General features: G+C 39.9%; 2 protein-coding genes across 3 annotated transcripts; both read left to right on the top strand.

The window, feature by feature from the left end:
• The first annotated feature begins 2,100 nt into the window (after positions 1-2,100).
• On the top strand, positions 2,101-9,305 carry LOC144527164 (GTPase IMAP family member 9-like). 2 transcript variants are annotated; one of them, XM_078265075.1, is made up of 3 exons: positions 2,101-2,133; positions 2,825-2,879; positions 6,647-9,305. In XM_078265075.1, the coding sequence occupies exons 1-3, from the start codon at positions 2,116-2,118 to the stop codon at positions 7,579-7,581; spliced, it is 1,008 nt and encodes a 335-aa protein (XP_078121201.1). In that variant the 5' UTR covers positions 2,101-2,115; the 3' UTR covers positions 7,582-9,305. The 2 variants fall into 2 exon arrangements, with proteins under 2 accessions (XP_078121201.1, XP_078121200.1); XM_078265074.1 differs by lacking the exon at positions 6,647-9,305 and adding an exon at positions 3,612-5,009.
• A 1,910-nt stretch (positions 9,306-11,215) lies between these two features.
• Positions 11,216-22,182, top strand: znf622 (zinc finger protein 622). Its single transcript, XM_078265073.1, has 7 exons — positions 11,216-11,327; positions 12,615-13,188; positions 13,948-14,229; positions 14,343-14,505; positions 16,173-16,288; positions 17,642-17,785; positions 20,840-22,182. The coding sequence occupies exons 2-7, from the start codon at positions 12,621-12,623 to the stop codon at positions 20,965-20,967; spliced, it is 1,401 nt and encodes a 466-aa protein (XP_078121199.1). The 5' UTR covers positions 11,216-11,327; positions 12,615-12,620; the 3' UTR covers positions 20,968-22,182.
• The last annotated feature ends 2,380 nt before the right edge of the window (positions 22,183-24,562 follow it).

Genomic DNA, 24,562 nt, shown 5'->3' on the forward strand with positions numbered 1-24,562 from the left:
TTACTGTTAGCTGCTTTTTTATAATCATTTGTATCTGTCTAATATGCTTGTTTTTGTGTTTTGTGTTGTTTTATTGCTTCACCTACTTTTATTGTACTACATGGTTTTACTGTAAAGTGTCTTTTGAAAAGCGCTATATGAATAAAAATGTATTATTATTATTATTATTATTATTATTATTATTATTATAACACATTAAAGCATTTTATAATGACTTACAAGGTCAAGTATCATAATACCATATAATTGCTCGTCAATCACTGAGTACCATTCGTAACACATTCTGCAGTTTAATTACCTTGACCTGTGTGTGTGTGTGTGTGTGTGTGTGTGTGTGTGTGTTTGTAATCAGGTATTACTACTGTTGTGGGGACCTGCTGACTTTTTGGGGACAAAATTCAAGTCCTGACAAAGTGATATATTAAAATCTAGTTTCAAGACTTGATTTAAAGTCAGGGTTAGGCAGATGTTAGGATTAGGATTAGTCTAGGTTTTAGGGAATACATTCAATTTAATACAATGTCCCCTTAAGTGATGGAAACGTGTGTCTGTCTATCTGTGTGTGTGTGTGTGTGTGTGTGTGTGTGTGTGTGTGTGTGTGTGCGTGCGTGCGCGCGCGTGTGTGTGTGTGTGTGTGTTGTGGAACATGAACTCAATTTCTTAAAAATGTCATTTGTTAGCAGTGGTTAGTTGTAACTGAGTACATTTACTCACACACATGCATCAGTAATAATTATGTAATATTATAACATAACACTCTGACAGGGGTACTTCTGTCACCTAATGAGTATTTTTACATTGCAAGTACATTTTGCTTTTCTGTATGTCTTCTTGAGTAAAAATCATGAATGCAGAACTTTCTGTTTTCTTTCATCTGCGGTTTATCAGCCACATGGAGGTGCTGTAATTCAAGGTGTTATATCAACTATGATCTTTCTCCTTTTAACACTACCTGGCCAAAATTAGGTCACACAACCCACATATAATATCTCAGAAAACACTGATATTTTGTAAAACATACATTTGGCATTTAAAAATTTGAGCAGTTTAAAGAAAAGAGTGAAACTGACAGTTAGGCTATTACAGGCTATTTTAAAGAATAAGACATTTCTAAAAAAATCAATAAAATAAAAACTACTGAAATTGCCAGAATTAATGCTCTACTATGTGCACCAGCTAGTCTGACTGTGAGTGTCTGCTTTTTGCTGCTGAGAAGGTAGTGAACAGTGGCTTTTTACAGCTTTTTCTCTGAAAACACCTGGCTGCTAATGCTGAAATGATGCTAATAGAGTCGTGACAGTCATACTCAGTTGTGTTTTCAAAGAAGCATCTGTTAAACTGCTGACGGGGTTTGCAGCACACATGTTCATGTAACATCATGTTGTGAACAGAGGCAGACCACAATTCAAAGGGATGGCTACACTCTATATGTGCACTTTATTTGAAGTTGTGTCATTTTTTGTAAATGCTGATGGGAGGGATGAACAGGCTTTCCTGTAAACAGAAGAGATGATGAAAATGCAGGAGGACTGGACTTTCAAGCTGTGCTAGAGTATAATAATGAAATGGGACACAAAGGGTGTGAAACGTTTCAGTCAGTCATTGAAAGGTTAAACTAAATCATAACGCACATGATTGAAACGTAGCAGGGAAAGAAATAGTTTATCAATACAGCATGCAAAATCCTCCACTTCTGGAACTGTGGGGTTCTGACTGGATGGGTGATTTACTTGTACAACACTACTATCAGTGACATTTAAATGATTGCTGTTGTTTGACAGATGTAAAATACATATCCTGTATGTGTAAAGTGATATAAACTACTGTATAACTTAACTTTGGGTTAAGAAAAGGGGACTTTGCTGTCAACTCAGTGTTTTTTGACAACACGTGATACAATAACTCCCAAAACAACATACATGAGCCTTCTATTTGACTCCGTGATATGGCCGCACCATGTTGTATTTTTGAGAGTAGCATTTGTTGAACTGCTGACTGAGTTTGCAGCACATATGTTGTGAACAGAGACTAACTACTACAATTCAAAGGGCTGGCTACACTTATGTGCATTGTATTTTTTGGCAACTTAAAAGAACTGGTGGCATTCCTCCCTTGATGAGAGAGGTGAACAGGGTAAGCTGTTCATAGTTATGACATAGAACAATGAAAATGCAGTAGGACTGGATATTGAAGCTGTGCTAGATTACAAAGATCAAATGGGACAATCAAGTGTGTGAACCATTTATGGTTTGAATTAAAACAAACAAGAGTAAATAAAATAAATATAACTATAAGTTAGCCTATAAAGAGGGTCAGCTCAAACACAATTATGTCAAATACGGACGCAGCCTGTCTATCGGCTGTTGTTGGACACAACACAACACTTTGACAAAGTTCAGGCTGAACTGTAAGTGCTGATGGGATCAGTGCCGCTCTGACTTTGGAGCATTTATAACACATTAAAATGAAGAGAAGTAGCTGACTGGTGAAGGTGCAGTCTAACTGTAAATTGTCAATAAAATGTAAACAAGTACATTTGTACTTGTCTTTATGGAGCGTTTGTGCCAGAAAATACATACTTTTCCACCCATTTATTTCTATATTAATTATTGTTTTAAGAGTAATTGTAAATAACCTACATATAAAACGTTCTGATGTAAAAGCATTTATTTAATCTGTGAAACATTGTAGCAGAACACAGTGACAAAGTGTAAAATGCACGTTGATGTCAGCAGTGTTTTATAGGTGTGATTTGTTGTATGATGTCTTTCTAGTAGGAGGTGTTGTTACAGACTAACGTGAATTTAATTTTTCGGCTCAGCAGCAGACCTGCACTTCTCTACATAACCCAACAATGGCCAGCAAATACTCCAAACATGGTAAGTCAACTGTTTACATAATATTGATTGTAACCTGTGTCCAAATATATGTTTATATGTGGTTAGCATGTTATAGGCCATAGTAATTGACTGATCTCAACAGTTTTAAAGGGGGCAGAGCTTAAATGGAGAAAAATATTTCTTGAATCCACAGCATTTGAGTAAGTTTAGATTTCAGTTTTTGGGAGGTGCAAAATTGCTTATATTTGTTTTAAGTAATTTATCATGATGCTACATGTTTTTTTCCTTAGCTAGTTAATGATATTAAGATGATTCAGGGCTAGCCAATCACAACCCTGGGGGCTCCTGTTAAAGACTAAATTGAACGTTGTAACATTTAAAAACAAACTTATAGTCTTAAATGTTTGTTAAGGCCCAACCTGAGTTAAATTTCTTTTTTTTACAACTGTTTACACGCGGTTTCCGAACTGTCTCCTTTTTTCAAAAGTCTACACACAATTCTTAAAACTGCACACAAAATGCAAAATGCCTCATATCTCCTTCAAAATGAGGTTTTAAAAATAGTGTGACATGGAAAGATGTTGTGTGATAGCAGTTGTAAAAAACTGTAATATGTAGGGTACAACTATGTAAAGTACAAACTAAGTGCAATTGATTATTCAGACCATCTTGATCCCATCCCCACAGCTGCCCTGTCAAAGTTGCCCATGTTGTAGTTGCACATTGTCAGGTGTACCTGAAGCGCTTCATTTTTTTTGTCCATGTCATCAGAACCGAATATATACAATGATGAGGCACTCCGGATTGTGTTGGTGGGGAAGACCGGAGTTGGGAAGAGCTCCACAGGAAACAGCATTCTGGGAAAACTTTGCTTTGAATCAGAGTTTTCTTTTAACTCTTTGACTGAAGAATGTAAAAAGGTCTTTGGTGTAGCAGATGGGCAATTGGTTTCTGTTATTGACACCCCAGGTCTCTTTGACACCAGCATTGATGAAAATAAAACTAGGACAGATATTGCCCAGAGCATTTGTTATGCTTCTCCTGGACCTCACATCTTCCTGGTCGTCATCAAAATAGGCAGATACACAGAGGAAGAAAAGAATACGGTGCAGAAGATAAAGGAACTGTTTGGTGAGGATGCAGAAAAATACAGCATGGTTCTCTTTACCCATGGTGACCTGCTCAAAGGGAAACCTTTCGAGAAGTTATTGAAGGACAGCAGAGACCTGCAGGAAGTTGTGGCCAAATGTAACGGCCAGTACCAAGTCTTCAATAATGAGGTGAAGGATCGTTCTCAGGTCAGGGAGCTGCTCAACAAGATCAGAACTATAACAAAGAAGAATGGAGGAAGTCATTACACCACTGCAATGTTCCAGAAGGCAGAGAGGGTGATAGAAGAGAAGAAACAACAAATCCTTAAAGAGAACGAAGAGCCACTGCGCAGAGAGAGGGAGGAACTGAAAAAGAAACTAGAGGAAATGTTCAGTAAACAAATGAGAGAAGAGAAGAAACAAGAAATCCCTAAAGAGATAGAAGATCCACTGCGCAGAGAGAGGGAGGAACAGAAGAAACTAGAGGAAATGTTCAGTAAACAAATGAGAGAAGAGAAGGCTGACAAGGAGAGAGAGAAAAAGCTAATGGCAGCTCATGAACAAGAAATGGAAGAGAAAACGAAGGAACTGAGCAAATTACAGGAAATGCAAGCTAGACAAGAAGCTGAGAAAAGCACTGAAGTACTCAAAATTATGGTTGTGGTTGTATCAACAGTAGCTTTGGTTGTTGTTTCTGTTGTGAAACCATTCATATAGTTGTATTGATATTTGGCTGAAACATGCTGCATCTTGTCCAGTGAATCCTTTCCTCCTGGGAGTTTTTTTTGTTACAGTTTGAACATTTTACTGGTTAATGATAATTTACATATTTTAAGTGTTGGTTTGTTGTGTATGATGCCACTTAGCCACCAGGATACTGGCTCTCTTTTCATCAAGAATCACAACTGAAATACGAATCTGACTTTGTGGAAATGTTTATCATCGTTAATATCATGGATGTGGTTTAATGTCGTCTGCTGTTAATAATTGTACAAGATGATCCATACATGTTTAGTGGTCACAGATTGTAAAGAATTTGTTGCTATGCTGATTATGAAATAAAGCTGATAATAAATGAGTAATGTTGTACTGACATCATTCAGAGGTTAAATATAAACAACACAGGACTTTTCTGCGGTTTAATGTAGCTTGAGTGTCAGAACGAACCAGGTGACAGAAAAGAAAACAGATTTCGTTTATTTCATTTCATTTTATGTAACTGCGACACATTAGCTGTTCATGGATGCCAAGAGCTGCACTCCTGTAAGGACACATGGTACAATAGCCTCCTCTACTGGCCAGGACTATATGTGAAGTGTAAATGACAGCTGGAAAGAAATTCATTGGAGGACAGAATGTGTACAAAAAGTAAAATTAGAGGGCTGTTTTTAATTTATTTATTTTTTTTTAAATCTATGTAAAAATGTGAATGTATGTATCATTTTAATGTTTCTCGTAACATATTACATATAAGTACATATTTAGGTCAACCAAAGTACACCAGAATACAAGAATTCACTCATTTCCATTTGTTTCCCCATTGTCGTGTTTGGATTTTGTGTGAATATTGATTGTAAAAGATATATACTAATAATTTCTATGCCTAAAATATTCCAATGAAGTCTGTAAAACGCTAGAAATGTATAAAATCTGACATCATGAGACAATAATCATAGTTTACATTTTACAATGTTCTGTTTGTACTGTATTTTAAATGATAAAACATTGTTTAAAAGTATGAATTCAAAATTAATTTGGCGACAACTGGAGCCACCACACCAAGTTTCACAATAGCTCTATGGCTCTTCAGAGTTCTGTCAGTGACGTCACCAAGACTTTGTCAATGTTTTAATAAACGATAAACCTCCTCGGGCATTAACCCTTATATAACAATCTCACGGGGGTCATTCTGTCACCTAATGTATTTTTACTTTTTAGACTTTAAATATATTTTGCTAGTAACATATCTTCATTTCTTCTTGAGAAAAAATCATGAATGCAGGACTCTGTCTTCTTTCAGCCACATGGAGGTGCTGTAATTTAAGGTTTTAAATCAATGACGATCTGTCTCCATTTAACACTACCTACCTACTACCTTGGCCAGAAGTAGGTCACACATTTAAAATCACATATGATACCTCAGAAAACACTGGTCTTTTGCAAAACATACATTTGGCATTTTAAGAAATGACTGCAGTCCTGCCATTTGAGCAACTTAAAGAAAAAAGTGAAACTGACAGTCTGGCTATTTTAAAAGAATTGTAATTTCTACATAAATCTTTAAAAGAAAACTTCTGAAACTTGAACTGTGTCTGTCTGTTGTTTGCAGCTGACCAGGTAGTGCTTTTTCTCTGAAAACATCTGCCTGCTGCTGCTGAAAAGCGTGGGCATGGCCAAAGAGACTCACTACATATTCTACCTTTGAGTGATTGATCATAAGGCTACATGTTTTCTTTAACTCAGTGAGATTATTTAGGGGTAACCAATCAGAACCTTGTGTGCGCTCCTTTAAAAGACTAAATTAGACTTACAGTCTTAAATGTTTTTTCAAGGCCCAACATGTGGTCATGTAAGGTAAAAATTAAACTTATACTAGATTTTCCAATTCATTTTGAGCCCATCCAGCCAAACTACCCTGTCAAAGTTGCCCATATTGCAGTTTCACATTGTTTTGAATACCTAAAGCATTGTTAATTTTTTTGTCCATTCCATCAGAACCGCCCAGATACAATAATGAGGAGCTCAGGATTGTGATGGTGGGAAAGACCGGAGCTGGGAAGAGCTCCACAGGAAACACCATTCTGGGAAAACTGTACTTTAAATCAGAGTTTTCATTTGACTCTTTGACTGAACACTGTGTTAAGGCCATTGGTGAAGTGGGTGGGCAAATGGTTGCTGTAATTGACACTCCGGGTCTGTTTGACACCAGCATTGATGAAAAGGAAACCATTAAAAATATTGTCCAGAGCATTGCTTATGCTTCTCCTGGACCTCACATCTTCCTGGTCGTTATCAAACTGGGCAGATTCACAGAGGAAGAAAAGAAGACGGTGCAGAAGATTCAGGAAATATTCGGTGAAGAAGCAAACAACTACAGCATGGTTCTCTTTACCCATGGTGACCTGCTCAAAGGGAAACCTATTGAGGAGTTATTGAAGACTAGCAAAGACCTACAGGAACTTGTGACCAAATGTAACGGCCAGTACCAAGTCTTTAATAATGAGATGAATGATCATTCTCAGGTCAGGGAGCTGCTCAACAAGATCAAAAACATAACACAGAAGAACGGAGGAAGTCATTATACCACTGAAATGTTCCAGAAGGCAGAGAGGGCGATAGAAAAGGAGAAACAACGAATCCTTAAAGAAAAAGAAGAGCAAATGTGCAAGGAGAGGGAGGAACTGAAGAAGAAACTAGAGGAAGAGTTTGCGCAACAAATGATGGAAGTAAAGGCTGACCGAGAGAATGAGAATCGATTAAGGGCAGCTCAGGAAAGAGTTAAGGATGAGAAAATAACACAACTGAGAAATATGCAGGATGTTTTGGCTAGATCAGAAGCTGTGGACAGTGGTCAATTGATCCAACTGCTAACTCAAGTAATTTTACCGATGGTGCTTCCTTTTTTTATGAAAAAAGTTTTTAATCTGTGATTCTGGACTGCAGCAGCTTAACTAGCTGTTTTGACTTATTAATAATCACATTCCAGTTTTTGGTTTTATCCATTGGGCCTGTTTTGTAATATAAGCAGTTACATAATGCAAATTTTATTACATAAACATTTGTCCTCCAGTATTCCTTTAGGAGCTTGCTATTGTGCTCCACGTCATTGTAATAAAAGAAAGTTTTGGAGCAATGTCACATATTTGAAATAAAATTTTGGCCATATTTTAATGTGTGAATTTAATACTTAGCCTCAATAGCTAAGAAGTTTTACTCCTTATATGGCATCCTTGAGGAATCTGGGAGTTTAGGGGTTAAGGTAATTTATCTACTCTAAGTAACATGTATCAAGCATCCTGGGCTCCTATCATTTTTATTACATGTAAATGACCATTATAACTTTAAAGTCAATAGGCCAATAAAAATCGGATTTTATGGTCAAACCCTATTTCATTTTTACAATTTAATGCTAATACGAGTGCATTTTCATTAGAGGTTTTGTGGTACCAGGAATCGGAAAGAGTTACCTCTGTGTTTATTGTGTAAATATGTCTTTTTTATTACTATTATTATTATAACTGATTACATTTTCTTGTTCATATATTTTATGTATATACATTTTTTTCTCCTGTCTACTTAATGTGTATTTGTGTTATTCTGATGTGTGTACATTGTATTTCATTTTTCTTTTGAGCTGCTGTAACAGGAATTTCCCCAGTGTGGGATTAATAAAGTCTATGTCATCTTATCTTACATACAAAAACAGCTTACAGCCAAAATTTGAAAAAGGTCATAATATGAAACTTAGACATTTAAATTAAGTTTATCTTTCTAGTTTTTTTGCTGAAAAACATATTTGACTTTGTAAACATTGTACAATTCTTAACATTCTGTGTGGTTTCATATCATCTGATTCATCATGTTAAATAAACCACACTAAATTGCAAAGATTAATAAATGTGCAAGAGGATCCATGAATGTTCAGTAGTGATGCAGGTTGTCAAGAATATGTTGCTATAGTGATAAAGAAATAAAGCTGATAATAAATAAGTAATGCTTTACTGAAATCATTCATAGGTTAAAGAAAATTAATAAAGGACCTAAATCCTGCAGTTTATTGTGACTGGAGTGTAAAGTCGGCCCTCGTGGAAGCATAAAAAGAAATATACACATAACTTTATTCCTTTAATTAAATTTTCCTTTTATGTAACTGCGACATATTAACTGTTTATTAATGCCACCAAGCTGCACTCCTGAGGTCACAAACATTGTACAATAGCCCCCTCCACTGGCCAGAAATAACTGTACAGTGTGAATGGAGAGAAATTAATTGGAAGCCACAATATGTACAAAAAGTAAAATTAGATGCATTTTAAATTATTTTGAATTAATGTATAATTTGAATGCTTAAAATAGAATTTTTCATTCTCATGTTGAGATATAGTTTTTTATGACACAATGTTTAAGTACATATTTAAGTAAACCAAAGTAGACCAGAGTACAAAAATTAACATTTTCCATTCCATTTATTTCTTCCCCTATTGTCATGTTTGGATTTTGTATGAATGTTGATTGTAAAAGTTATATACTTAAAACATTCAAATGATGTCTGTAAAACACCAAAAATGTATATAATAGCTGATATCATGAGACATTAATCAGAGGTTAACCCTTGTTTTTTGTGTTGCATGCTCTGATTAAAAGTGTGACAGTACTGTAAGAGACATTTGTCTTGTTCCTTGATGTTAGAGTGCATCAGACTCTGCTTAGGCTGGGACGGAGGACGTATGTCAGTCATCCAAGACTATGCCATCCATGCTGAGCATAGAAAAATAAGAGCTTTAAAGAAGAAAGCACAGCTTGTGACAAAAGCGGCTTAGATCGCAACATTTGTCTCCATTAACCATTGTTTTCATATTGCACAGTAAATCTTTAACTAGTGTTATATATTCCTTGTTTAAGCTTTATTTCCATCAAATTCGTAACTTCTTACTGACATTGTCTAACTAATTTTATTACAAGCAAATCAAAGTCATTTCATATAATAACATTATAGGGACCCAAAACGTTTCCCTGTGGCACTCCACATGTTACTTACAGTAGATAAATGATCCCTAAACTCCCAAATCTCTTAAGGATGTCACATATGGAGTAAAACTTCTAAACCATATCGGCTTAGTTTGCACTTGCATTCAATTGGCATTCAATTCTATAAATTAAGTATGTTTTCTGTTCGGTTCTGTTAGTTTTAACCAAAAAAACAAACATTTGTATTGACCTGTTGACTTTAAAGCTAAAGCCCTGTTTACACGTACATGGTTAGTTTGAAAAACTGACATTTCCTTTTGTTTGTGCCCTTCGTTTACACGCAAACGGAGAATTCGCCTCTGAAAACGATTCTTTCTAAAAACTCTGGCCAGAGTGGAGATTTTGGAAAACTTTGTTTGCACGTTTGCATGTAAACTGAGACAAATGGAGGTTTAGGCAGCCGATGAAGAGAAGAGAGAGGAAGTGATTCGTTACTGTTGTTGCTATTTTTGGGATTCTGATTGGCTAAGGTGGGCTTGAGCTTCTTGTTACACGGCCACCTACAGGTTTGGCATGCTCTTGACGGCACTGTTGTTTTTGCCATTTTTTGACAACAGATCACTTTTTAACATTGCAGATAATAATGGAGCATGAAAGATCAGCAAAAAAAAATTAGATGGAACCATAAAAGCCAACGTATCTTTTTCATCTATTTAGACTAATTAAGAACTGTGTAACCTGTGACAATGCCAAAATACTTATGCACACAAAGATTTTTTCGCACCACAGTTATTGTGCTACATCGTGGTCACAGGCAAGTCCATATGTGACTAAACCATTAGACTCTAAAATCATGCATTAAAAATATTGGCCAAAATGCCAACCAGATCACATCATTGTCACATCCTTAGAGATCTGGACATATTAAGATTGGACAATTGCATTGCATTTCCAATCTCCAATCTCATCTGGTAGCGCTTACATGAACTGAGAGAGATTGAATGGGACAGGGTCCTCTCTAAAGGAGACCTGGAGAGTGACTGTGACCAATTCACCTCAACAATTAAGAAAGTTATGGGGCCCTACCTCAGAACATCATATCTACAGAACTAAACACTTTCTTTCTAGACTCTGTTCATGAAATAACCCAACTTTTTGCGCCATTAATTATGCAAATACCATCAGTGGCTTAAAAAATTCTAAGGCCATGGATATCTATGGCCTTGGTACTAATTTTTTAAAAAGGCACAAAGAGACCCTTCTACAGCCTATTACATATCTGATTAATCAGTCCTTAAGACAATCCATTGTGCCATCAGCATGGAAGATGGCCCTGGTCACACCCATTTTTAAATCAGGTGAAAGATCAGATCTGGCCAATTATCGGCCAATGTGAAATTACTGATTTAGCGGGGGGGGTTAACGTTTTTTGCAAGGCTGTATCTGTGTGTCACATTCTCATTAGGGGCTGAGCCCATGGATGTATTAAGAGCCCTAGACTCGCCCTTACTCCAAAGCAGCAGGGGGCGGTAATGCGCCGGAAAAGCTGGTTACCAGCCGCCAGAAAAACATCACGAAGACCGAAGAAGTTCAAAGTTCACCAGGAAGTTACCCTCGTGTTGTGGTGTAAAGGGAGACAGGAGCACACTTACACACAGAAAATACATTAAAAATACTATTTTTCCAAAGGAGACAGTTTACTGAATAAGTAAGTAAACATTTGACGTTCGTTACGTCCTCCTGTCGTTGTCGCGAGTGTTATGAATGCTTATCTTTTAGCTGTTATTATGATGTTTACACTACAATGCTGCTTGCTAGCCGATGTTAGCATAGTTCGTCTCAGACTGGCGCAGCACCACAATTCAACAGTTATAGCGTTCTTAAAATATAAAAGGTTGTGTGAAACATATATATATGGACGTATAAAGAACCCTAATTAAGGTTGACTGCAGAAAGGTGTTAATGTTCCTTGAGTATATGTATTTTTATTATGTATATTTTATGTGCTCTTATTTTGTTTTATTTACTCATGTATGTATTTGTACGTATTCTTAATACATCCTAGCTGTTTTAAATATTACATTACATGTCATTTAGCTGACGCTTTTATCCAAAGCAGTAGTAAGAGCAAGTACATTAGCTTTAAATAAGAAACTACAAAGAGCCATATGAAAGTACAGCTTTAAGAGTGTATATATATATATTAGGGGTGGTACGGTTCACAAAATCCACGGCTCGGTTCGTATCACGGTTTTAGGGTCACGGTTTTAGGTTCTGTACGGTTCTTGTTATTTTTTCTTTTAATCTTTAACACTCCAGAAATATACTGCAGCATATGATATATAGCTAAAATGAGCATATTGAATGCATGTTGCACAATACATGCACACAGTGGCAGTTCTATCTATTGTTTAGCGGTTCGGATGTTTTTTCATGAACCGTATTTATTCAAGAAGGGACAATGCACCATGCATCATCAACACAAGCACTGGTAAATGCAGTAACATTAGGTAAATGTGCCAGATTTAGCTACACAGGCTAATTTACATCTGCAGTCCTGGGCAGGCTGAAGAAAACATACAAGAGCACACATTTAAACACTGATCCACATCAGGCAAAAACTAAGCATGACACATTGTGACTTTATCCGACAGCTAGCTCCTGTGTAGCCAGGCAGGTTAACTCATGCTAGAAGGCAATTGTTTTTATAATAATAATTGTGCCATTTTTCTTAAAAACTAAAATAACAAACATTCGCTGTTTCCAGCCTCCCACATGTGAGGATGAGAGATTCTTAGGGTGATTATCTTTGGCTTTTGTTGGACAAAAGGAAGACTCACTTCAGGCTCTGCACTCAGGCAATATCGACACCAATGTATTAGGTCTAAAATATCGTGATATTTGATTTTCTCCACGCCCAGACCTTTTATAGAGGGTTTCACAAGGTAAAAGAGACAAATGTGTTGTTAATTGGACTTTCCCCTCTTACCTTCAGGTTGCCATGGCCTCCTACACCTGCATCAGCTGCAGAGTGGCTTTCACAGATGGCGAGGTGCAGCGAGCGCACTACAAAACCGACTGGCACCGCTACAACCTGAAACGCAAGGTCGCCGACATGCCACCAGTCACTGCTGAGAACTTCCAGGAGCGCGTCCTGGCACAACGGACGGCCGCCGAACAGCAGCTGAGCGAAACTGCGGCCACTGAGGGCTGCGCTGTCTGCAGCAAGAAGTTCTCCAGCGCCAACGCCTACCAGAACCACCTGCAGTCGCACAAACACCAGCAGGCCGAGAAGCAGGCCCTGCTGGCCGCCCAGAGGAAAGTAGAGATGATGAACGAGAAGAATCTGGAGAAAGGACTCGGGGACGAGAAGGTGGATCACGATGCCAAGAACGAGGCCCTGCAGCAGGCCCTGAAGGAGCAGCAGAGGCCGAGCCCGGCCAAGCAAGGCTCATCAGAAGGAGCGACGAGGAAGAGGGCGGAGAAACTGGAGAAACCTCCCAGGCTGATGTGGCTGGAGGAGCAAGCCAAGAGGCGAGAGGGAGAAGACGGAGCCACAGCTGTGGAAGGTAAGAGGGAGAAATAAAACCATCATAGACATCACTGAATAGACTTTTTAAAACCACAGTTTGTGGTTTTTAAGACGCTAGGGATGAATCCAGAGTTTTGGGGTTCGGCCGAATACCGAATCCTCGTCCCATCCTCAGTCCATGAACACAGTAAACACATGAATGAAGTAAACAGTGACTGTCCTTCCTTTGCCGTACCTGAAGTTGCTGCATTCTGGCTGCTGTCTGTAGATTCCTTCATCACAACTCGTATTCTTTCAGATGTTTCATACCAGATGTTGTAACAGCGGTGATGTTGTGTATTGTTTAGGGTCCTCGCCACCACGAGACTAATCGGCATTGCAAATTGAACACGTAGCTGGACTTGGATGGCCTTCTTTTGACTGAAAGTACTGCCAAACAACACTTTTTCTGCTCACGAGTTCCATTTTCGTAAACACCTTCCCGTAATCAACGCCGGCGTCATTACGTCGACCAGCGTAGTGCAAGCGTAGGGTTCGGTTTGGTGGGAAAAAAAATTCTAAGGTTTGGCAGAAACCCAACCCCGTCAAAAAGCCAAATATTCGGCCAAATCTGAACCCGAATCCTGGATTCGGTGCATCCCTACTCTAGATGCCTATTTGAAATGTTGAAAATATTCACATTTAGGGCGCTGTAATCAGAGAAAATGTAAGTTTTAGTTCGAGTTTAGGATCTTTTATTAGTTTTTTTTGTGTGTTTAAAAACTGACACCGTGTTCCAATCATAACAATCTCCCAGAAGAGTGGGAGGACGTTGTGGAAGAGGAGGAAAATGACGATGAGATGGAGGAGGAGGAAGAGGAAGAGGAGACGATGGATCAAGAGGAGGGAGACTCGGCCGCCGCGTCTGACCCCCGACCCCCTGCTCTGCCGGGCTCCATCCCCGTCACCGACTGCCTGTTCTGCTCCCACCACTCCAAGTCGCTCATGAAGAACATCGCCCACATGACCAAAGTCCACAGCTTCTTCATCCCCGACGTGGAGTTCCTCGTCGACATCAAGGGCCTCGTCCGATACCTCGGTGAGTGTTTGGGCAGATAATGGAGGAGAGAGATCAGCGCTCTTGATGTATCAAGAGTGCTCAATGGATGCTCAATCCACTCAACCCCAGCCGTTGATTTTTTTGCGTTACAGGAGAGAAAGTCGGTGCTGGAAACGTGTGTTTATGGTGCAACGAGAAAGGCCGCTCGTTCTACTCGACAGAAGCAGTACAGAGTCACATGACAGACAAAAGCCATTGTAAACTCTTCACAGACGGCGACGCTGCCCTGGAGTTTGCAGACTTCTACGACTTCAGGTAATAAAGTCATTCATGTTTAACGACCTGTGATGTATTTAACTATGTCGGGGTGTATTAAAGTGCTCATATTATGCTTTTTGTGCACGTTATATGTTTAGAAAGTGAAAAGTCCACCCCAAAGGGACTTACCATCTCCAATAGGGCTTTGACTCCGGAAAAATAAATAAATTGATATTCGAACGAATATTAGGCAGCCCTTAATATTCAAACCTGTTATGGGCATTGTTTTTTGTAAATGTGTTTGCTCCTAAACGTTGTTTTCAATTCAGATTCCGAGGCTTTTTCACGCGTTTCAAAATGTAACTCTCACTCGGCCGTGGCTTGGTAGCGTTGCATTCCCCCCCCCCCGACTCATTTCCTGCTTCTCCTTCTCTATAAACAACATGAAATCAAGGAGAGGGTTAACTCTTCCTGCTCCAGATGTCTCACCGTGGTCAGAAAGAACAGGGGAGACACTTTGTTTCTCTCACTGTGACTCTAGAGTCGCTACTCGCTCTGAAGCTACCGGTAGTCACTTTCTCACTCTATCACACGCGCACACGCACACGCACACGCACACACACGCCGGCTCGACGCACACACCAGCGCAAAAGTATAAGCATCAGACCACTTACGTAGGCTACGGCGAAAGCTCCGAACCTCCTGTTGAAAGCATACTGTTTGTGTTTAATCCAGGGTCTGACTTTTAATAAAAATAACAGTTGTGGCACTGTGTTTTTCTTCTGAAAACATCATTGCATGCCTATTGACTGATACACTGCCCTCTGGTGGACAGAACATATACGAAGTTTGATACCAATAAAAGTCTTACTGAAAGCATTTAATGGTCAAATATTATTAATAAATATTCAAATATTAATAAACAAACAAACTTCAAATATGATTATTGGGCAAAAGTCCAAGCCCTAATCTCCAACAGAAAACACTGTTCACAAACTGCTCCAAACAGCTCTATTGTAGTCCAGCCTTTACTTCTGTATAATGCTCGCCTAGCTGCGAGCATGGCAGTCCCTCATACTCTGCTTCTGACTGGCTAGTAGTCCTTACCTAGGTACTGTCAGGGCACGCCCTCATACTCTGCTTCTGACTGGCTAGTAGTCCTTACCTAGGTACTGTCAGGCCACGCCCTCATACTCTACTTCTGACTGGCTAGTAGTCCTTACCTAGGTACTGTCAGGCCACGCCCTCATACTCTACTTCTGACTGGCTAGTAGTCCTTACCTAGCTACTGTCAGGGCACACCCTCATACTCTGCTTCTGACTGGCTAGTAGTCCTTACCTAGGTACTGTCAGGCCACGCCCTCATACTCTACTTCTGACTGGCTAGTAGTCCTTACCTAGCTACTTCGCATGTGCGACTCTCAACAACGATGCAACAGAAGTGAGATGCCTCACTCTAAAACAGAGATCTGAACACAGGGTGAAAAGAGGAGCTGCAGCAATGTACAACCAATATATGGTGTTTTTTTTTTTTTTGAAAATTAAACCATGTAAACCTATTCTGATATAACCTCTAAATGCAATTATGAACCTGAAAATGAGCATAATATGAGCTCTTTAAAGTCCAGGAGTAATGTAGATGAAGTGTATCTAAAGGCATAAAGTCATTTATGCTGCATCTTTGTCATCTGATTCACACTTTGCGTGTTATGTTTTGCGAACAGGAGCAGCTACCCAGACAGGAAGGAGGGAGAAGATGCTGAAATGGCCGAAGAGGAGCTGCCTGATGACAAAAACCTGGAGTACGACGACGAAACGCTGGAGCTGACTCTGCCTTCAGGTGACTTGAAATGAGTTTTTATAATCGATAAAGGTCAATTGAGGAACATAATTGAAAGTAAAGAATACATAAATGTCTTTAAAAACATTCATGAAAAAAAGTGTATACCATTTGTGGGTGAAAACAAACCAATATTAGATTGTTGAAGTTGCTGCATTGTGGCTGCTGTCTGTAGAGTCCTTCATGCACAACTCGTATTCTTTCAGATGTTTCATACGCAAATGTTTTAAGGCAACGCTAGAGAACTTTTCCCGCTTCGGTCCCCCTACAGGTTGGAAACGGAATTGTCCATTACATTACATTATGCAAGTTTGCCAGATCGGGTAGCGGATCTGTAGTTCTAATTAACTGGACAATTTAATGTAATGGACAATTCCCCTTCCAACCTGTAGGGGGACCGAAGCGGGAAAAGTTCTCTAGCGTAGTGTAGCTTTAACAGCGGTGATGTTGTGTATTGTTTAGGGTCCTCGCCACCACGAGACAAATCAGCATTGCAGATTGAACACGTAGCTGGACTTGAATGGCCTTCTTTTGACTGAAAGTACTGCCAAACAACACTTTTTCTGCTACAGAGTTCCATTTCCACTTCTCTCAGCCTGCTGCATTGAACGCTCCACCTACGTAAACACCTTCCCGTAATCAACGGCGCCGTCATTACGCCGACCAGCGTAGCGCACGCGTAGGGTTCGGTGGAAAACAATTCTAAGGTTCAGCAGAAACCCAACCCCGTCAAAAAGCCCAATATTCAGCTGAATCCGAATCCTGGATTCAGTGCATCCCTACTCTCTTCATCTCTGTTCATCCCTGGAGCCTAGCTATTTTTTTTAACAGCCAAAAATCTCCAAACTGGCATTGCTCTTCCCCTCACCTATACCTGCTTGACGGAGAAGTTATTGTCACATTGCCATGAGGTGGTATCGGGTGTGGTAGTATCAGAGTCATTTTATGACTACGAGTACATGCGCGCGGCATCGGACTGATACTCGATACTGGCATCGGTATCGGTGCATCCCTAGCTGTGTTAATTGTGTGTTTGAATTGTGCTTGTTTTCTGAAACATTTCCATTGTATGTATGTTTTCCTGTACACAGGTTACTCTGGAAAACCCAAGTTGTAATCTCAGTGAGATTTGTTGTTTGAATAACATGATGAAGTGATAAAAAAGGCGCGCGATGGGTTGGGCCAGAAGTACCGCGCTGAAGTGAATGGAAGTGAATGCTGATGGAGAATCCTTTTTACCAGATCTTTCTGTTGGATCTCTGCTCTCATTCGCTCGTTGTGAACTTAGGTTGGCTTTATCGTTTTATGTTCGTACTGTAACAGAATGCACGTCCTTGCTGTGTGTTTCTTCAGGTGCTACGATCGGCCACCGCTCCCTCATGAGGTACTACAAACAGCGGTTCGGCGCTCAGAGAGCGGTCGTGCTCACCCACAATAAGAACGCTGTGGGCCGAGTCCTGCGGCAGTACAAAGCTCTGGGCTGGGGAGGAGACGCAGGTAAGATTCAACCAGGAACACATAGCATCAGAATCATTTCCTTGGCGTCATTTGGTTCATATTCAACAGTTAAAAGAGAGGAAAATGGAAGAGTCGTTTTGGACCAGTCTGACAGTTTCTCCTGAACATTCAAACCAAATTATTACCCCCCCCTTTCCTCTTCGTTTTCTCATTTACTAAGCTGGGCCGCAACCTGTATTTTACTCAGTTGTAGCACTTTTCAACACTTTACATGCATGTACTATACTACCACCACAAGAAGAAATATTATTACCAAGCCAGGAATGAACTTTAATCTTCAAACAAGATAAAATGTTCAAGTAGGTCAAGGAGAGAAAGAGATCTAGTATGAGCAGTTTTATAATTATGAATCTTAAAAGGGGATTTAAATCATTTTAAGTAAATGCTATAAGTCTAAAAATAATGAGTCTTGACAAAGAGATTTAAAGTGCTCATATTATGCTTTCCTTTATTGTGTTATATATCTTTTTTTGTGCACGGTATAGGTTTACAAAGTGAAAAAGCCCAAAGTCCCCCCCCCCAAAGGGACTTACCATCTCCAACAGAAAACACTGTTCACAAACTGCTCCAAACAGCTCTGTTGTAGTCCAGCCTTTACTTCAGAGACAAACGTGGTCACTTTGTTACACACGTTATAATGCTCGCCTAGCTGCTTGCACGCCCTCATACTCTGCTTCTGACTGGCTAGTAGTCCTTACCTAGGTACTGTCAGGGCACGCCCTCATACTCTGCTTCTGACTGGCTAGTAGTCCTTACCTAGGTACTGTCAGGGCACGCCCTCATACTCTGCTTCTGACTGGCTAGTAGTCCTTACCTAGGTACTGTCAGGACACGCCCTCATACTCTGCTTCTGACTGGCTAGTAGTCCTTACCTAGGTACTGTCAGGGCACGCCCTCATACTCTGCTTCTGACTGGCTAGTAGTCCTTACCTAGGTACTGTCAGGGCACGCCCTCATACTCTGCTTCTGACTGGCTAGTAGTCCTTACCTAGGTACTGCACATGTGCGACTCCCAACAAAGATGGAACAGAAGTGAGATGTCTCACTCTGTAGCTAAAACAGAGAGCTCAACACACAGGGTGAAAAGAGGAGCTGCAGCAATGTGCAGTACAACAAAAATATGGTGTTTTTTTTTTTTTTGGAAAATTAAACCATGTAAACCTATTCTGATATAACCTCTAAATACAAGTATGAACCTGAAAATGAGCATAATATGAGCACTTCAAATCTTAAGTAAATGTGCTTACTTACAGAATCAGAATCACACTTTATTGGCCAATACGTTGACTTATAGGTATGTGGTATTTGACTCTGCGTAACTTAACCTTAACCATGTAGTGGAAATTGTTGGAGTTTGTTTATGGCGTAATTGGCTAAGAAGGGAATAATACAAAGACAATAGGGTAATTTGACCTCTGCATTTGATGCATTAAGCACATTATCGGGGGCGGGAGGAAGGACAAACTGAAAGGAAATAAATCCTCACTGGTGGGTTTCAAACTCAGTGAGGTGGAAGAGTTGACAGCTCTCAGGACACACACACACACACACACACACACACACACAGGCCCGACTTTATTGCTATGGGGATTATCAAATACACTCTCCCATCCTCATTTAAATTCAAATATATTCTCTCTGTATTTTTTTTGAGGTGTCACTAGAGTGCAGGTTCCCACAGATAAAGGAGGATTTCTCTGTATTAACTGCGTTCTTGCTTTTAGAGAGATGGTGCAGAAGAATGTAGCAAAGAAAATTGTTTCCACACAAATATGTAAATGAGGCAACTGTAATGTAAAATGCAACCAAACATAAACTGCAAATTACTTTTGGTGCCGAGCTGAATTTGCCTCAGTTCATGTGATTCTGCTGTGTTGCCTTATCCCAGTTTTGATTGATTGTGTTTACTTATAGGAGTTTGGGGAATCTCTTATCGTGTGTGTGTGTGTGTGTGTGTGTGTGTGTGTGTGTGTGTGTGTGTGTGTGTGTGTGTGTGTGTGTGTGTGTGTGTGTGTGTGTGTGTGTGTGTGTGTGTGTGTGTGTGTGTGGTTTGCACTTTAGGTTTATTGATTGAGCTATTTCCGTTTATTTATCGGTTCCACCAGCTTCCTCTTTCAGCCTTTTTATTTATTTCCTGTGTGGTCGAGTTGGTAGAGTAAGGCATTATCACCGTCAGGGTGAGTGTGGACCCGCGCGTGCTTCACATCGGATTAGTTACTTAGATGAACTGTCCTCACTGTAGGAAAATAAAGGCCCACATATTTTATTTGTCAGGTGTTTCTGCAGTGGCTGGCAGCGAGAAGTAGAGCTCTGTTCAGGCACAATGTAATGTTAAAGTCATAACACTAGTGATTACTTATACAGAGCTTTAAACACAACACAGTTCCTCCAACATGCTTTACACTACAGAGAGGAAAAGGGAAAGAAGAATCAAGATAATGCAAACGGAGACAACACACTCCTACAGAGAGACTTTGAAAACATATGGCTCAGAAGATACCTATTAAAACTAGGGCTGCACCATATGAGGAAAATATCTAACTGCGATTATTTTGACCGATATTGCTATGAGGGAATGTTAGTTAAAAAGTTATAATGATAATGGTGTGCTTTATGCGAGGAGCTGTACCAAACAGTTGTGTTGAATACGATTGGTAGGCCGGGATGTCTCTGCAGCACCACAATACGTCAGAATAGTTTGACACATATTTTGCCTTTTAACAAATATTGCCCCCCCCCCCCCCCTGCGATTTGGATGTAACACTACGTCGATAAAATTGTGATTAACTGTGCAGCCCTAATTAAAAGGTAATACAGGATGAATTCTTAAGTTTTGGGGCAACGATTGAGAAAGCCCCCAAAACACCCTCCCCCTTGTGTTCGCTTTTCATCCCCCCGTAATAACTGTGAGGAAACTGCTCCTGAACAACATTGTGACACACATGCATGTTGCCCCTCCCCTCTCTCTCTCTCTCTCTCTCTCTCTCTCTCTCTCTCTCTCTCTCTCTCTCTCCCTCTCTCTCTTTCTCTCAGGCTCCCTCTACCAGAAACAGAAAGACATGCAGTACGTACAGATGATGAAGTCAAAATGGATGCTGAAGCTCGGCATGAGCAACAACGCCACCAAGCAGAAGCACTTCAGAGCCCAAGTGATGTTCTAAACTGGGACCGGAGGGAACTGAACGTCAACGAAATGTGACGTGGACTTTCAAATTGAAGGTCTTTGCTACAAGACTTTCAGTACAGCTGCGAGAATGGTGGTTCCTTGGCGCAGAAAGAAAAATCAAACATGACGATCACGTCACGTCAGCAGCGCTATTGTGTTTGAAGGAAATGAAGCCGTGTTGATATGAGGTTTAAAAACTATAGCAAAAACCTTGATGTGGAGAAACCTTTACCTACTTCTTGGAATTCTCACATGAATTTCCAACTCTCCGTTATCTCTGTAAAGCTGTGTGGAAAGTGTAGGTTGTCTGTAAATCTGCTTTGTCTTCCTATCAACTTCAACCACTTTTGGTGGCGATCAAGAGCATGAATCACATTTATAAAACGATTTTGAAACCGTAAAAATGGAGTCAAAGCTTAAGTAGATCAATATTAAGGAGGTGGTTTTACTATTTTCATTTTGTAGGGCTGTCCTCGATTAAAGAAGTTCTTATTTGACAAACGTTAATACATTTTCGTCGACTACTCAATTAGTTGCTTTAATCAACAGATCTTTAAAAATGAGTTTCTCCACAAAGAATCAAGCAAGAGCACCACATTTCTTGGAAATAATGCATTCAGCATGAACACAGCATAAAACATTACTAATCGACTAAAGAAGTCTTAGCCGACTAAGACCGCAATGGCTAGGATTGGGCATCGAGAACCGGTTCCAAAAATTACGATTCCAATGGAATTGCTTCTTTATTGGAATCCGATCATCACTTTCAATTTTAACATGCGCAAAATTAGTTTTTTTGTATTGGCCAGGCGCTTATTGCGTTCCAGTCACGGAGCACAGTAAGCGCCGCTCTAAAGTGTGGCTGAAAAAAAAAAAAAAAAAAAAGAAGCCCGGTAAAACTGTAAATCACCAGTGAATAAAAATGTCCTTATCTGTGAAAGAAGCCTGTGACCCATTTCAACTCCACCCCTCAAAGAATCAGAATCGAGAGTCGATAAGAACCGGAATCAGAATTGTTAAGATCAAAATGATGCCCAGCCCTAAAACGGGCTGATTAGTCGACTAAGAGGGGGCAGCCCTACTATTTTGGACTCATTCAGTTACGTAACACACATTTTATTTTCAAACTTAACGACCACATTACAAATGTATGAGTCAATGTGCTTGTGATACATCAAACCAAATAAATGTGTTTCATATTTATTGGAAACATGGCAATCTTCTTTTTTAATAACTTTTTTTTACTCCTTGTTTTCAGGTTGAAAGAAGATGATGATTCAGTGCTAAAACTCTCCAGCTATAATCAGTGTAAAATCTGTCATTTGTTCTTTGTTCAAATATCGGCAGGATTCACTGCAGATAGTTTGTTAACATGACTGGAAGAGTACAGCCACGCTAGCTGTCCTGTGAGCTGGTAATTATCTATTCACAAAAGAAACATTTCCCCACAAGGTTGGCTCCTGAAGAAAGCCATGTTATGTTCTGGCTGTGTATATTGGTATGGTCTTTATTTTCGCCCGAGTTTGGCTCATCACATTACTACATTAGATTACAGTAAAGAAATGAGCTCTTTGAGAAACAGCTTCTTCATTACATATTTTTTCCACCAGCAAGTGCTGTCAAGTTTGTTATTCAATCATATGTCTCTCTGAACTTGGTCATGTTTAAAAAAAAAAAAAAAAAACGTAGGGCAATTGGACTTTTTAAACTGTCAGTATGGACCCTAAAAAGATTCAGTGTATTTGTTGGCACCAGAGTATTAGAATGAATATATGTCTACAGATAGCATGTTTAAATGTTAATTAAACTGCATGAAAACATACTGAAGTTTAGTATGTAATTTTGAGCACATTAGCTTGTTAGCTAGCATCATGTCAAACAGCGAAGGAATGTCCCGCCCTACTCTGCCTTACTCTGCCTCTGATTGGCTTACCCTTGTATTCTTACTTGCCCTGGAATTCTTACACTAATGGCGTGACCTTTTGGTATCGCCTCAGCTCGCTTGGAACCTCGACGGAGGTGATACTAATAAAAGTACCTGTTGGCAGGTACCAGGGACTTTTTTTCGGAATGGAAAAAACTCCATAACCCAACTAAAACCTAACCAATCGAGTAAGGTAGCCAATCGGAGGCAGAGTAGGGCGGGACATTCCTTTGCCATCCTAGGAAACATAAATTTGCGTACAGTTAGCATGTTTTAAATGTCCTCTGAGACTGAAAAGACTTCTGTCGTTGGAAATATCCGTTCATGAATTGAAGTGCCAACATCACGAATAACAAAACTTAAATTATCACATTGTTATCATATTGTTATGATTTTTCTCTTATGTCCTTCCTTCCTCCTTTTTTCTCCTCATCTGATTGGAAACCACAAAACTGTGGTTCACCTGTGGTAGGGTGTAGTTCTGCTGGTTTCACCCACCAGCAGAACTACACCCTAATCTTCTTCACAGCGAGTACTGGAATACATTTTACTGGTAATGTTTGTTCACTTTTACAAAGTAAACCTTTAAAAACAGGATTTTTCTACTATGGTGTTGCCACTTTTACTGAAGCGAAGTATTGAATCTTCACCATCCTCGTAGTTCTCTTCAGGTACGTCAGATTTATCGATGACTCAGCCTCGTGCAGATGATGTCATCGAAAGCTGATCGGGCCTTGAGCAGGATGTTGACCCACCACGCCGCCTCCTTTAATGAGCTCAGTTACTCCATTTGTTTGTGGTCCTTCACTTTATCTTTTGGCAGGCTGTCCCACTTCCTTTTTTGCAGGCTGCAAGAGTGTTTGCGGCGTGATGGTTTCAGTGCGTCTATGGCACTTTGCCCTGTGCAGTACGCACTGTTTGACAGAGTTGACAGGAAAAACAAAGGGGGGGGGAGGCCCTGCAGACAGGCCGACGGCGAGAAAGAGGCTAATTGATCAGGACAACTTGGGGAGAGAAACAGGGCGGATGGCTGAGAGGCATTAGCACTGTGGAAGTCGTGGGCGGAGGTGATTCTTATAACGAGGATCACAGTTTGACCGATGCGTTTCTGAAGGCCGATACTGATCATTTTGAACACCGGCTGTTTTATTTCATTTGCTCACATTCCGTTTTCATATAGTTCCCTTGAAATCTACTCAAGCCTCATGCTCTTAATATTTTGCAAAATAAATGGAATAAAAAGACACATTAGATAAATTGAATTAATGTATCGACTTTATTTTCACAATGCAGACTAATGTCAATCTAGTAAAGCAGCATTGTTTTTTAGTCTGAGCTGCTGGAAACTGTCCTGATTGGATCAATTTGAGTAATTAGATCACAGCCATAGACTTAATATTAATAGACAGAGCATGTGTGACATCACCCGTTGGTTTGTGGAGATCTACTATGAGTCGTCGAGTTTGCCGTTACGGGCGCAGCCATCCTGGTTGCGGATGCGACGATTTTAGACGAGAGGGAGGAGTGAGGGGAGGAGCCACGTTACGTTACACACTTTCACTGGCGATCACATCATAGCCACGCCCTAAAACACCCCCTGCCTTATCGACGATTTTAAAATCAACGAGACCGTCATTCAAAAAATGAACATAATTCTGTGTTGCAG

The sequence above is a fragment of the Sander vitreus genome, chromosome 12 (assembly GCF_031162955.1).
Source record: "Sander vitreus isolate 19-12246 chromosome 12, sanVit1, whole genome shotgun sequence".
NCBI lineage: Eukaryota > Metazoa > Chordata > Actinopteri > Perciformes > Percidae > Sander > Sander vitreus.

Coding starts and splice junctions, on each gene's coding strand:
- LOC144527164 (XM_078265074.1), top strand. Junction 2,880..3,611: donor CAGCAAATACTCCAAACATG/GTAAGTCAACTG, acceptor CCATGTCATCAG/AACCGAATATATACAATGAT.
- znf622 (XM_078265073.1), top strand. CDS start 12,621: ATGGCCTCCTACACCTGCATCAGCTGCAGAGTGGCTTTCACAGATGGC. Junction 13,189..13,947: donor CGGAGCCACAGCTGTGGAAG/GTAAGAGGGAGA, acceptor ACAATCTCCCAG/AAGAGTGGGAGGACGTTGTG. Junction 17,786..20,839: donor GGGCTGGGGAGGAGACGCAG/GTAAGATTCAAC, acceptor TCTTTCTCTCAG/GCTCCCTCTACCAGAAACAG.